The sequence below is a fragment of the Typopeltis vanoorti genome, chromosome 14 (genome assembly GCF_054136105.1).
Source record: "Typopeltis vanoorti isolate ZY-2024b chromosome 14, IOZ_Tvanoo_1.0, whole genome shotgun sequence".
Lineage (NCBI taxonomy): Eukaryota > Metazoa > Arthropoda > Arachnida > Uropygi > Thelyphonidae > Typopeltis > Typopeltis vanoorti.
In genome coordinates, this window is record NC_143562.1 from 56,767,073 (window position 1) to 56,782,997 (window position 15,925).

The following is a 15,925-nucleotide window of genomic DNA, read 5'->3' on the forward strand; positions in this document are numbered from 1 at the left end:
GAAAGCTGCTCGACCGAGTCTGTTGAGAAGAATGTGTTAAAGTTTTTAATGTGTGACAGTCATTTTTATCCCATTCAAAATGATCAATTTCACTTTCCAGTGATTCTGAACTTTAATTCACTAAAATATATGAATTCTTGTATTCATTCGCTTTTTCTAAAATCTATCCATTCCACTATATCGATCTAATGTCTCACCGAAGTGCATATACTTGCTGTCCACTCTCCCAATCGTTAGATCACCTAAAGAACTTAGGAATTCAGCTGTACAGAAGTCAGAACAGGTGACTCCTGTTTCATGTAATCTGGAAATTTTCCTGATAGTGGTATTTAGAGATTAAAATACCATATTTAATCAAAAAATTTCCTATTGATCCCACTAGGTGATCATCAGTAGCTTTGACACATTTTAAGTCGGTAGACGCTTGTGTAATGCAATCTAAAAGCGTTTGTTAAAATTCAAATAAATCATACCATATATCAATTACCTTTGCGACTTAATAGAAAATTTAAACTGGTTTGCCATAACTCATCTATGACAGTTCAAGAAGTGATCCTATTAAGAATATTTGATGGGATTCCTAATTACTTTTCGCCATTAATTTGCTACAAACACGGGTCTAATTCTTCACGTTATGCAATGAACTACTTTTATGAATCAAAATAATCCTTGTACATTTCAGCAGTTATCAATCTCTAAGGAGTATTCGCATATACACCTGCAAAATTCTAAGTTCAACTCAGAATTTTCCATGGGCTAATTAGGCTTAATGTTTCTGTTATTCGTACCTTCTACCGTTATTTTAAACACACAAAGCAGGCTTTAATAATTTAGATGATGCTAGTTGAGCTTACCTGTCATATTTAGTAGTACTTGATTTATCAGATCGGTACTCTTTTCTTTGATTTCTTTAAGAAATTTCATTCGACTCTCTCTCTCTCTCCAATCTGGTACTTTGATTAGCATATTTAGTTTCTTACGAGTTTATATCTTGCCATCCTTCGTGCGAATTAGTGCAAACATTGAGGATTTTTTTTTCATTTAATAACATAAAATTTGTTATATGGTTTGTGGTATTATTATTTTTTTTAGTTGTTTTTAATCATTACAGCTTTACAACCGGTTAAGAGCTTGAAGCTATTCTTACCGAGGCCTTCACCATTTACTTGGTAAAGTTTTAAAACGGATTGGAAAAATGAAATTTCTGACATCTTCTGGAGCAGTGGTTTCGATCCCTGGTCCTGACATGGTTTCGGTCAATTTGCCTGGCCGCGAGATGATTAATTCAAGAACCACTATGTTTGAGCACATTAGAGTGTTCTGTCATAAAGCACTCTCTGTGTTCAGAGCCAAGATAATTTAACGCTCGACAATATAAGCAACAAGTTTCTTGCTGTGACCGAGTTAATTTGTAATAATGAAGAGTTACTCTTTCTGTTCTCCAAAAATTCACTTCTAGCTTCTTAACTCCTCTTATAAGTTCGTTGAGAGAGATTTTTACCTTCGATGATCCGGAAAAGGAAAGTATTGCATAATAATTTTCACACAAGTTACGTTTAGAGAATGCGTGTGGGGAGAGGAATGAAGCAAAATTTTACTTTGTGTATTTAAACTAAAATTACAAAAGAACATTAATTTTAGAAGTGCAGAGTAATTTCTTTGTAAGTTTTATTGCCCTAAAAATAATTATTTTCAATCATTAAAAAAAAAATATGATTGAGTCTAGGATTTTCAGGCAAGCAGTTGGAAGTTAAGTCGTGATAATACTTGTTTCAGAATTGGGTGGCTGGTTGCGACCGACGACTCTGTCGTATGAAATTTCTCCAGAGAAATCATTTGAAATTTATTCTTAGAACTGTTGTAAATCAAATTTCCTTGCATTTTTCAGGGATCTCACAAAAATAGATTTGTCTGGCTTTTCGCCAGAAGCAATTTGTGTTTGTTGCAGAAATTCATGGGAAATGTCGAAATACTCGAAGAGTTAAAGCAATTCAGAATAGCAGAAGATACATCGTGTTAAGAATGATTACCTGACATTTAAAACGCATTTTATTCCAAGGTAAAAATTCTCAACACGTAAGGAGGTATGGCCTATCCCGATCATCATTGAAAGAGAAAGGGTGTGTGAAACCCGTTTAAGCGTTTATTGAGCAATAATAGTAAAAAAAAAAAAAAATTAAAAGACACCACAACAAGCAAATGTCACCTTGGTATTGATGCCTTCTCTAATTCTTCTTGGAGCTAGTCCATGAATTACACGCCATTGAGGATAGGAAAATCAATCATCGTGACAGATCTTGGAAGTCGCATTCTGTTTTGGACCAGAGGGGAAGGGGAGGGGAACGATTGAAATCGAAAATTGGCAGGTTAAAATTTTATGAAGGAGCAGTGAAAAGTTCACGTAGGATCCTACTTCGTCACTTAAAAATTTGGAGGAGGAAAAAGTCTAGTATTAAACAAAACTTCTCAATTAAGTAGTTTGCTTCGACGAAGGGGAATCCACTGGATTGTCACTATTTTATGTTGCTTTTATAATTATTCTGTGAACTGTTTTTTTTTTTTCCCCTTAAAATGTACAAGTACTTGAAAGTAATCTATTCAGTTTAGGACATCGGATCTTTTAATGAAAGATGAAGTTGCAACTTATGTTTAAGTATTTTACAATCGTCAATTTATTAAAGGATAAATCAAAGACAAGCCTACTTCATAATGTAAATTGTTTATAATACTTGCACGTGTTAAATGTGCCTACCTAACCAATGTATGTAAATCCTTGGTTACGGCTTATATATAGCACAATATTACTACACTGTGGTTAATGCTACATAACTCGAAAAATTCTGCCCTAGAGGCCCGTTTAACGTGGAACTTTTTAACCACTTGAGGTCTCGAAATAAGCAGGATGGCAAATTTGCATCGGAAAATAAAAAATTCGTTCATTTCTAAGCCACTTTCTCGTGTGAAAACTGAAAAATCTCTAAATCATTTTCACTACTATGAATTGCACTTTAAAGGAAAAAAAAAAGCGCGTATATGTAGGTTTGTAATTAATGCAGTATAGTAGCTACTTTACTAGAGTTAAATTGACAGGTTTTTTAATGCTATTTTTTTTTTTTTTTAGTTTTTTATTTCACTGAATCCAAGAGCGTTTTCTATATTGCGTGCATTTATTAGCTTTGGCTACATTCTCCCGTACTTAGTTTTTGGGGGGTAACGTCTCGATTATCCGTCTCATAGTCGAAGAAGAACAGCCCCACCCACTGGAGTAGTGGGTGGGGCTGTTCGAAATGCTGTATACTGTTTACTGGTAATAAATGTGCCACAATTTTAATCGACGACCTAAACACCGATTTCAATTGGTAAGCACTGGTTCTACTCCAATATTTAGTCCTTTAAAATAAAAATATTATGGTGGATTGTGATATTTGTATGTTATAAATAGCTGATTGTCTTACTGGTTGTTTCTAATTAAATTTTATCTTGTAATCATGTCGACTGTTTCATACCAGGTATTTTTAACTATCATTCATAAAGCGTTGCGCATTATGTGCAGTAATTTTAGGGATCGCATGAATGTAGTGAGAGGGTGTACATTTCTGATTAAAAACAGATTTACGGAGATTTCTCTGTTTACATATTTGTATGTGTGTGGGGGAGGGGAGTCTCTTATATCGTACTATTTATTTCTACTGTTTCAAGTTAAATATTTGATAAAGAATTCATTATACCTGTCTAGAAGATGGAATATTTATAATTATGGCCATAAGTTCAATATTTTATAATTAGGTTTTTCTATGTGAATCCCTTCAAGAAGTTACGCTAGCCTTGAAAAATCTCAAGACTGCTGTGGAAGATTCATATATTTCAATTGTTCATGGCGTTATAATTTTTATATATTCATTATAATTTCTTTTAGTAATTATCGGATAAATCAAACTAAGTCAAGGTAAACAGTAATCATGTAATACTCGAGGAACTTATCTGTACATAAGTTACGAAAGCTGTAGCACATTAGTGCTGTATGCATTTAATATATATACTGGATAAAGCCGAAATAAGGTCAACATTAAAGACTGTTCGTTGTAGTAGTGCATACCTGTAATTAAACATTATAAAAACTTAGCTTATGCCCTTATGATCCGGATTTTAACTTTAAAATTCTGTCTGCAACATGAAGCTGTCTTATTGCTTTCTTTTATGGAAGAAAGGATAGGTTACTACACCGAAAGCACAATATTTATATATAAACTGTATACACACACACAATATATATATATATATATATATATATATATATATATATATATATACACACACACACACACACATATATATATATACACAGAGAGAGAGAGAGAAAGCTCAACAGATGCTGGAAAGGGAAGTGCTCATCACAAGGCAGTTTTATATTTACTACAAAAAGCTTTTAAACCGCTGAAGAGATCGCTTTGACCTTCCTAGATTAATTTTAAGCTGCTAGAAACTAAATTCTTTCGATACGAGATGTCGTTTGCTGCCTCAAATCTCTGAAAATGTACACGCGTCGATCTCCCGGTTGGTATAATAACGGTGCCTTAAAAACGCATTGTATTCCAATGTATGCACACACACACAAAAAGAAAATTGAGAATGTGTACTGGGTTCAGAAGTACGACATACAATTCTGCACTATGAATTTCCTTAATAAGAACTAAACGCTTACCATTTGTACATCTGCCGCTGGTCCAGTAACATCAGCAATTCCAATCCCAATGTTATAAACATCTGGAGAATTCTCGGATATTACGCTTAACCCTTGTAAAAAGAACAGAACACAAAACAGAAGAAACGCACCAGACATTTTCCCCCTTCGCATCAGTTGCCGCCAGTAAACTAAAACACCATGCACTTCACCTAGTGAAGTTTTATTGACCCCGACTTTACTGCCACCTATACGACTTCACTTTGGACACAGGTGCGTGTGCTCAATCGGACAGAGCTTTGGGAAGCACCTCTTATACGTACACTCAGCAACATAGATAACTTTTCAGTACACACCCAGGAGGGAAAAATCGCGTATTCCTTCATCTACGTCAGAAGAAATCGAGCAACTTTCAAAAGTTTTGTAAGCTTCCGTCATTCTTGACGGTATTAACAAAGACTTGCTTTTGTAAGTAGGTCAAGAATGAATCTCGCTAAACCTGGTGGGACAACTACGTAATATTTTGATCTAATAAAGGAAGTTGTGCAGTGGAGAAATCAGACAAAAGAGAGAAGATCGGGGTTCGCTTTGGTGTAAAACTTATTTTCTAACTGCTTTAATAAATTTTAACGTTTATCATGACACAATCTCTATCCTATCAACGTGTTGTGAAATATCCCGGTTTCGATATTTCTAACCACTTAGGTCATATAATCAAATTTTTAGCATATCTAATTTTTATTTATATAATACTGGTGTTAGTTCTATATTTAACAAGTTATGTTTAACATCACAAACTTATATCTTTTGAAATCTTAAATCGATTGAAATAGATTTCTTTAGAATTGGTTGAATACCTATTTTGGGGTAAAATTTTTAAGAACTCGGCTCTGTTTATTTTGTAAATATGCTGAACTTCTGTTGTTATACCTTCTGGTGTATTTGATCATCCCACAAGCATATGCAATCAAGACACCAATTTTTAGGGCATAAATAGCCTTGCCCTACTATATGAATGCAACTGGGAAATGTTTAATTTGCATTTCTGCAATGATATGCATCCAGAGTATTATGAATTTTTTTTTTACGTATCTTTTTTTCACTTTTAAATCAGTAATGTTATCTTCTTCTTGTATTTCGATACGCCCCCCCCCCTTTTTTTTTTTTTTTAAATAGGAATACATCTTAAGACGTGTTCATTAATCATTTTAAAAATGGTTACGAAATATTCCACGCGAAGTGTTACATAAACGCAAACTCAGTTGTTTGGAATGCGTTCAATGTCTTCACGGATGAGTGGCTTCTTATTTGGTAAAATTTACCTGGTTAGCAATTTTTTTAATGCAAGATACTTAATTAGTAGTAATGAAATTTAATAACTTTTTGTTTGGATATCAACGATAATCAATCTAACAAAATGCTATCCTGGAAAGTTATTTTCATATGTTTTCTGGATGATATAATCCTCGGCTTAAATGGTAAAAAGTTTGGTTTAAGGTTTCTTGTGTATAATAGCATTAAGGTAGTTTAAAAAAAATAGTTACATATTTGAATTGTATTTTCAGAATGCATTCTGAATATAGTGTCACATTGACTCGTACCCCCCCCCCCCCAAAAAAAAAAAAAACCAAGACCTGTTTAAATTACCTAATATCTAGTTTTACCAGAGGTTGGTTTTTACATAACGTGAAATGCTATTCTGAGCCATTTCGGATTCTTTCTATTTTGAAATTGAAGCTCTATGATCATCCTTGGAACTATTTTCCCCTTAATTAAATAAAAGTTATTTTTAAATGTATTTCAATAGGAGTAAATTAGACTTGCCTTTTTATGAATTTTAATTGCCTTATATGTAACGACATTTTGAAATGTAATTTTATCATTAAATTGCCATCCTATTCAAGTTCCTGTTCGTCTATTTTGGTATCATTCACGAAGTCGCTGATAAGCACTTCCTTTTAATTAGTTGAACCAGAGTGTCCAATGAGAAATTTCCTGGAGGGAGACGACGGTGAAACAGTTCAGATTAAATTTATTGTCTCCTGCTATTTCACATCGGAAGTGCGGATAATACCACAGCAGTCATGCATTTGATAACGTTCCGTTTGAATGATCAGTAATATACTATTTTTTTTTTTAAGCAGACACCCCACCCTCTTCATGAAGTTATTTTTGTAGAACAGCAGAAAACTTCAATGGATACAGTTTTAGGTTGAGTAATCGAATGCTTTGTGAAATGTTTTATTAGCTAGTTTTTGAATTATGTTTTATTGAAAGAGATGAAAGAGATTCGCTTCTGTCATTTTCCGAATTCAAGAACTCCATGGTTCAATACACAAAGGAAATAAAACCGTAGAATACTCGCGTAAGGAAATGAAATCGAATTATAAAAATAAAAGCCGGTAGGAACAGGAAAATTAAAGAGGATATAAACATACTTTTCCTCCTGAAAAAAGGCGAAACTAAAGTAGACTATCCTAAAGAACTGTGCAGTAAATTTCGAGTTTATGGTTCAACGTACGTGCCATTATATCCAATTGAATTTTTTTTTTAAATCGAGGTCCCCGGTTGAAAATAATCTCGTAAATATTTGAATTTAAGATTGAGCCTACATACCTTTTTTTATCTGTAATATTATTAAACCTACTTCAGCTAAAACTGAAATGGATTTGTTTATACATAAATGGGGGGTGAAAACTAACTCAATCCAGCTTTGCATACTACACGTATAAACAGTGTTATCAAATCTTAAGGCACTCCAGAAATCTAAACTCAAAAATGTTGCATTTATTGATAATTAAAAATTTTCTGAATATATAGAATTTAAATTAAATGTCACATTAAAAATGTACTAAAATGCAAATTCTGAATTCATACGGAAATACCTGCAAAAACTATTAACATAATAATAGCTAAACTGCAGACGAAAAGTTGGCTCAAAATTACAGAGACTGCGCATTTCAGCTTACGAACAAGAAATAAATTCAGAACTGAATGATTGTAACATTTCGTTTCGAATTCTTTTAAGTCATTCTGTTTGAACTTCATGCATTGCAGCTTTCTTGGAACAGTCTAATTAAAACAAACTATTCTCCGTTATTGTACAGAACTGTCGAAAATGATTTTTTCACTTTTACACGGTTATATATTCCACGTTAATTACAATTCGATTTTCTTGAGAGTTTTCCATTCCCAGTAAAGTGAAGTCACTCATTCTTGTCCTATTATCTAGAATTATATTTTCCAGACTGAATATTTGGCGAATTGGGGCTATGTTTGTTCTCCTTTCTACTTCTTTTTTTAACTGGAAAACCGTAGTTCTCTCATCTTTTGCTAAATAAATATCACTTTCCGGCGCACGCAAATACAAATAGACAACCATCGTTCTTTTGAAATGACACCTTATTACTGAAACAAATGATAGTCACTGAAATAAAATTTCGAAACAGCTTTTAAGGCACCGCCGCTTGCTCGACTTGATTGCCGCCTGATGGGAATATTTTTAGAACTGAAAATACAAAATTCTGTTGTTTGCGCATTATTGTAATACTTCCAGAGATTGAACCAGAGACAGAAATAAAACGAAGCAGCAGTTGATGAGAATTAGCACTTGCGTCGTTGGCTGTTAAAATTAACTATCTAATATCATTTCTAGTATGTCATTTTTTTAGTTTGTAATGCTTCTTTCCGCATACCTTAACTTTTTTGTGTGCCATTTTTTATACTGCGCTTGTTTTCAAGTTCATTGTCAAGAAGTTATAAACAGTGAATTTGTTTTAGGTGTGTGTGTGTGGGGGGGGGGTGCTAATGCCAAGAGAAAGAATTGCACTTCTTCAGATATCATATCATAATTGGGCATCATTTTTGCCTTTGCAATATTTTAGATGGCAAGATCAAGCTTATCATCCCTTCCCCAGGAATTCTGCAGACGGCTTAATAACCTTGCTCATGCTCCTGCAACACTTGGCAATAAATGTTGGCTCACTAGCTCTTTTTGTTATCGTTAATCTGAAAAAAAAAATTCTTCTGGAAAAATTGAAGTATGCTTTTTGTGAAGAGTGGAACGACTTTTGCTGCTCTTTCTGTACGATTCAACTCGCACCACTTTTTTTATTTACATTTACAATGAAATTAAAAAAAAAAAAAAAAAAAAAAAAAAAAAAACGAAAATAACAATGTTGGGTTTTCTGGCATCTGGCAGTTCTACATTCCAAACTATACAGTAGAAGAATTATACTTGAATCATTACTCTATAATAATCTACGTATAGAAGAATATTTGCAGAGTAATGTGTTTTGTGCATTATTTTAATTTGCTTTCCTCATTTTTATCAAGGCGTGCAGCATGATCATTGCCCAAGTTTAGTGCTCCTCCTTCGCCTGCATGTCCTTGAATTTTTCAGCTTTTTCTTCAAAAATGGGTTTTAATATATTTTTTTATTTTACAAACTGTGCTGTCCTGTCTTTGTGTTCTCTTTTTTTAATGTCGAGCTAGCTTCTTTCTTTAGAATACTTTTCAACACTTCTCATAAACAGATAATTATTCTGTGTAATGTGGTTATTGCAATCATTGGTGTTTATCATGTTGGCTATTTGGAGTTATGGCCGAAACATCTAGGGCTTATGTCTGTTAATTGTGTGTCTTCTTCTGACAGGTTTGCCTGCTGGGCGCGGTTCAAAAACCACAGTTCGCAGGCGATAAAACCTGCCACTGCCGTATGAGACCGACTAACTCGCATTCAGTTGAGAGGTCATTAACGAACATCATCGATGGCATCTGTAGGATTATAGAGTCCAGAAACAGTGTTTTCTGTTTAAAAACTATTTTAATTCATAAGACCATAGACCTAAGTGAGAAAATGGCCCGAAAATGGAAATGGATAACTTTCAGATTCCAAATCTCACGCGATTAGGTGTATTGCGATAGCGTTAGGGTAGTCTGGCAGACCGTTGCAGCAAATAAAAATATGTTAGATACATTTTAGGAAATTTGGTAAGTATCCACTATACAAAAGTCAGCTTTCCGTAGCAAAGGCGATTAATTTCAATGAGCTATTTGATATTTCAGTTGCGATTCTTCCACTTCACTCCACGCCAAGCTTTCCGTAGGTCCAATTAACATCTTTAATTAAGTCTCCTTCTGTATGATGTGTACCGCAATCTTTTCCTCTGGCATTAAGCCTAGCGCTAGTCACGCATTTAGCTATGCAATGCGAAGATATGTTATAATAATTTGTAACAAGTGATATGCAACTTATAATGGAATTTAAAGAGTTAATTCAGTAGTACGGAATAATAAAGCGTGATATGAAATCCGAATTTAAAGAATTTTGTCGTAAAATTTCTGCTAAAGATTCTGTAGCTGCCGGACTTCATGCCCGGGTAGTCCTAGTTTTCAGCTTTTCTAGGACAACCCAACTAACTGGTTAATTTATTTTGTAGAAGGCGTTTTCTATGCAGAAAAGGTTTTATAATTAAAAAAAAATTTAGCAGACTAACTTTATTTTTGTATGCATACTACCATAAAATTGAAGGTAGACGTCAGGAATGTTTTGTTAGGCTTACACATCATCGGCTTCCCCCCCCCCCCCCCGCGGATTTGGTGTGTCTCGTAACCCTATTTCTGTCCAGATGTTTGCTGAATGATGTAAGTATTGCAAATAATCTCTGTTTTGAAACGTTTATTTATAACTCCCCCCCCCCCAGAAAATACAGGGGGTGAACGACATAGTATAAAGAAGAAATTCCTCAATTATTTTTGTGTGGTCTCATACATCCAAGTATGAATTTCAGGTTTCGAAATGGTGTTGAAGAGAGTTTTAATGTAGAATCACCGTCTGGAACTTCCATTCATTCTTGGGATAATTATGGAGAAGGTAAGTTGTTCGTGCAAAAACTCAAAGTAATACCGGGATCATTATTGTTACTATCTCCATAGTGTGACCAGTGATGCTTCTGGTGTACATTTATTATAAAAATTTCGAGATTATTCTTCTTGTTAGTGTCACTTCCAAATCTTGCAGTTGTATTAAATGTTTCCAAGTGCAAAGATCATTTGCGATAAACCTGTTGTGAACAGATTCGTGAAGGGTACCCTATATTCTTCTGGTGCTTGCTGTTTTCGTAATTTTCATATTACTGTTTTGGTTTCTTAATCCTGAATTATATTTTTTAGCAATTCTATTAAGAAATTTCAGAGTTAGTAAGAATTTTGTAAACGTCTATGCAAGGAAAATTATTCGATTAGACTGCATAGGGTCAATTTTTTAGCACTGACGTGTTTACTAGAAGGGGAGTCGGCAAATTGTTTCTCAGACGAGCCGGATTGGGTAGATATTTTAGACTAAGAGCTGGCACCAAGAGGTAAAATTAAGGATGTTATGTACAAGATAGAAAACAAAATTTATACAAATGGGTATTTACTAGTTATTAAAAACGACCAGTAGTTCGTCTTCCCCCTCCCCTTCAAAAAAAAGAAAAAAAAAACTTAAACTCGTGACACGTGTGACAAGGCAGTCAAAACGCTGTAAGTTAGTGCTATGAGGGCATCGATGGCATCACGCAGCAATGAGAGTGCAACATACGGTCACTACCACAACTACACGTGGCGTTTAAGCGGCCATCCATACGCAGACGAATGGGCATGCCTGCGTCATATTAATATTAACACTCCTTATGGATACTGAAACAGCCATTTCATGACTTCACGAATGTTTCATGAAATTCATTTAAAAACCATACTTAGCTCGCTGCAGTGGCGCACCCAGGGAGGGTGCCAAGCCCCCCCCCAAGAAAAAGTTAAAAAACACTAGAAAATTTTCTAAAATACTTTTCCTAATTAAAATTCATTTTTTATTTATGTTGTGTCATGTCTTCTATTTCAATAATGCTTATGAATTAAGGTTAAGAGAACCCTATAGCATGTTTCTCAACCTATGGTCCGCGGACCACAGGTGCTCCGCGACGATGGGACAGGTGGTCCACAGGCTTAAATTAACCAACAAATCTATATATTTTAATTATCCAAAAACAAAGCAAATTAAAATTGAATAAGTAAGTAAAATTATTAAAATAAAATGAATACTTAAAAAGAAAAACTAGCGACAGAATGTTCATTCCCTGAACATTCTGCCACTATTTTAATTTGTAGCGGCAGAATGACGAGTAATAAAAGAGGGGTGAAGTGAAAAACAACATGGTTTTATTGCTTCCACCTTCCCTTGCTGTTTTGTCAGATTTGAAGTGAACATGTGTTATCCACATGACCACATTTCAACCAATTGCTTGTTGTTTATTGATTTTTATTGTTGAAGGTTTTCCTCCTTCAACCAATGCTCAATATATCTTCAGAAGTGCTAAATAATACTTAGACAAAATGTGTTGTGAGTTAACTCCAGTATTTATATATTTTTCGGAAATCGCGCGAAAAGCAAGCTGACAATTGAGTTGAAATGCTAACTCTCTTCAACCGAATTCCAATAACATCTTAGTTTTAACACGTTTACGAATTTTAACACTTTCGGTTGAATTTTATTGCTGCCGAGCAAACTCACACAATATAATTAATAACAATAGTTTTTAGTTAGATACTGTGTTTGCCGGTGCAACATATGGTTTTGCTTGAGTCTGTATATACAGCATAGTTTCTGTATGAGGGGACATGTTATTTATTAATTAGTGTCGTTTTTATCCCATTTGTCTCTAATTGCATTATTTGTTGAGAAATATATTACACACACTGCTTATACCTTATTCACTGACATAATAAAAGTACTTAGTTTTTCTTGCCTCTGCAGTATAGTGGCTATTGGGCGAGGGCGTGTTGTTTATCGCGGGAGCAAGTTACCATCGCTCTGCTCTGAACGTGTTTCACCTTTTTTTTTTCATTTGCGAGGTATTATGCGAAACTTTTTAATTTCTTTTTTCGAAAAGTAAAATCAGGGGGTGAGAGTTATATGCGAGTAAGTACGGTATTTCAATTATGGATAAGCACATTGGTAGCTTCTTTAAACGGAAAAATATCTCGGATGACAGTGATAATAGAAAACGAGTTTGTAATGACAGTTTGTGTGTAGTTTCTGAAGAGAAAGAGGTCTATAACTAATCCACAGAAACACAAATTTCCTATCAGTTGCAATGCGATAATATTAATATGCTTAACGAAAGGAAAGACTTGCTGGACACTCGACTAGTGGATCGCATTCAAAGGTAAATACAATTGGTTAGTTTGTAGGAACATTTTTCTGTTTTGTGACTTTTCTCCCTTTACGGTAATTATGCCTAATTATTGTGTTATTATTCAACAATTGTTTACAGTTTTGAATGTGTATATAAAGTCAATATCAACAGTAGCCTGATTGCGAACGCTTGATGAAAGGGACGGGGAAGTTTGGAGCTTCCCCAGGTAGTATTCAAAAGGTAAATACAATTGGTTATTTTGTATAGGGCCCCGAAACTTATTAGTTTAGAATTTAACCACTGGGAAAGGGTTTGTGTCCACCTCAAAACTCTGAAACAGAATTTGGAAACATTTTCCGAATAACTTTTTATAAGAAATTTCTGCGATTTCACATCCATTTCAGGCTCGCAGTCACGAGAACGACCTTTCGTTATCGAAAAAAGAACAGCTAATCGAGCTTTCAAGTGACAGTGAGCTTAAAATGCAATTCCTTGATCGTGGTTTGGCTCGATTCTGGATCTCGCCTTCAGTGAAGTGAATTTCACGAATTATTTGAAGTCAAAAATCGTCATGCAGTTTTCTCCAACCTATCTTTGCGAGAAACGATTTTTATCGGTCCTTCAAATAAAAACAAAATACACAATTCGTCTTAATGTGTGTGCCGATCTTCGACTGAAGTTGACCAATATTGAACCAGATATCCAGCAACTCTGCAAGGTCGAGAAGCTCATCCATCTAATTAAAAGTAAATAGTAACATAATTATATCATTTTATTTATTTGTTTAATAAAAATTAAAACTTTGTTTTAATTTTTATCCACAAAATTTAATTTTTTATCTATATATCCGGCCTGGTTGGCCGACTCTCCAGCTAAAAGGCTGCGAGTTCGAATCCCGCCATGTGCATGGATGTTTGTGATTGTCTATGAAAATACTTGTGGTAGTGGTCGGCGGGAGACAGCGTTGGTGTTGATGATGATTGTGGTTGGTGAAGACGGAGAGTTGTAGAGTAGGTGCCCTTTCTCGATATGTCTTTGGACTACCTGGAGGTGTTATGTAATAATAATATTGACAAGCTTTATATGTTCATTGTGCATCACATAGTTTGAATTTGGCACTTGGAAATGCTATATCTGTGACAAATAAGAAATTGCATTGGCATAATTGAAAAGGTACACAATTTCTTCAATACCCCTAAAAGACAGGACGTCCTTGTTGTTTATAATATTAATATCTTTTAAGATTTATAATATCTTTATTTAGCTTGCAAAAAATATTTGCGTGCAGTGCACCTTACCATTGTCTAAAATAAAGCAAAAATCTGACAGTGACCTCTTAATTGCCCTAAATTTTGTTGATGATGTTGTGGCTCAATGAAACACCAGATTCTTCATTTAAAGATATTTACTATGAAGCATGTATAAAAGCCAATAATTTTAATATTGACATTAAAAAGCCAAGGACTTCATCAAAACAAACGTTAACCAATGTTTGTTTTGATGAATTGACCAATGTTCCAGCCGATTCTGTAGAAGAGTATTCAGGAGAACTATTTCATTCCACTTATTGACCAAATATTGACTAAACTTCATGAACGTTACACTCGGTACCGCAACATTTCGAAATATATATTTTTTCTCTTCTACCAAATGGAAAAGATGCTCCAACAGCAAGTGCAATGGAAGTTTTTTCGTCAGTTGTGTGAATTTTATGCCGGTGATTTGCCTTATACAAATCCAGCAATTTTGAACACCGAATTCAAGTTGTGATATAAGAAATTTGAAAAACCGTTTGCAATAGCTCCATGCAAAAATGTCGTTGATGCAGTTTCAAAGTGTGACAAAATGATATATCCTAACATCTATAACTTATTAAAAATATTTGCAACGCTTCCGGTAACAACATGCGTCATTGAAAGATAATTTTCTAACTTACGCCTTTTAAAAACCTATTTGAGATCTACCATGATACAATCACGATGAACGGACTGGCTTTGCTATATATATACACACAGAGAGAGATTAATATAACCACGACTGAAATAATTCAAGAGCTTTGTAAAAAGAAAACTGGATTTTATTCTTTGAATAAATTTTTATAATCACCTAATGAATTTTAGTTGAACGGATAAAAATATTTTTAATGCAAATTTATTGTATTAAAAATATTTTTATCCGTTCAACTCCCCCCCCCCCCCCCAAGATTAAATCCTGGGTGCGCCACTGGCTAGCTGGCAGTAGATTGCCGACTCCTGTACATTCTTTAAGAACACTTAAAAAATGCAGTATATTTTTCCCGATGGATTTATATTTCAAATAAACCTATTTATAACTGTTGTTGACAACGGCATCATGTTTCCGTGGCCCAAGAGGTTCGGGTTGTGCAGAAATGTTTCTTCTGTCGTTCCAAAACTTTAATCAGTAAATTTATTTATTTATATATAGATAGATAGATAGTTGCTTGCTACTGAAAATTAGATAACTATTCATACTTCATACACAAGAAGTTGCAGAAACATAAACGCGGTTAGTGACCAGTAATGAGATGCCATAAAATATACAAGTGAATAGTAAAGAACGAAAGAGATGGTTATTTCCGAAACATTACCTGTCGACTATTTTTCTTGAACTAACTGCGTGTTAGCTCGGAAGGTCTGTGTCTTTGAATTTTAATTTCTCCACAGAATTGTATCTATTATACAAATGACTATTTTTAATAATAATAACTTATAAAATCGTATTTTGATATTTTTATGATAGTAACAATTCATCATAATTACTTTCATTATTTTTGATGAGACCACGTATGTATTTTTACTAGTTTTATTCAGTGCACATGTCACTCACTGTACACAGTGCAGTGATATAGATAATAAGTTATTATTTACATTGCTCAAAAATTAATTTCCATCTTGAACCATTCCAAAAATGCATATCTATTCTGTTCACAGGCACAAATTGAATTTCAGTGAAGTAGGAAAGTACTAGACTAAATAAGTAATATGCTTTCTTTTTAATCGTACTTGACCCATTTATTTAAAGTTGTAATTGCTTCATCGAATTCATT

General features: G+C 34.1%; 1 protein-coding gene across 1 annotated transcript in view; it reads right to left on the reverse strand.

Annotated features, from left to right (window-relative positions):
* Positions 1 to 4,840, reverse strand: part of LOC150099501 (pan-ceramidase-like) — a 46,498-nt gene extending 41,658 nt beyond the window's left edge. Inside the window, exon 1 of the mRNA XM_090403447.1 lies at positions 4,703 to 4,840. Coding sequence (XP_090259573.1) covers positions 4,703 to 4,840 — 138 coding nt within the window. The remainder of the gene's footprint in view (positions 1 to 4,702) is intronic.
* Between the last annotated feature and the right edge of the window lie 11,085 nt (positions 4,841 to 15,925).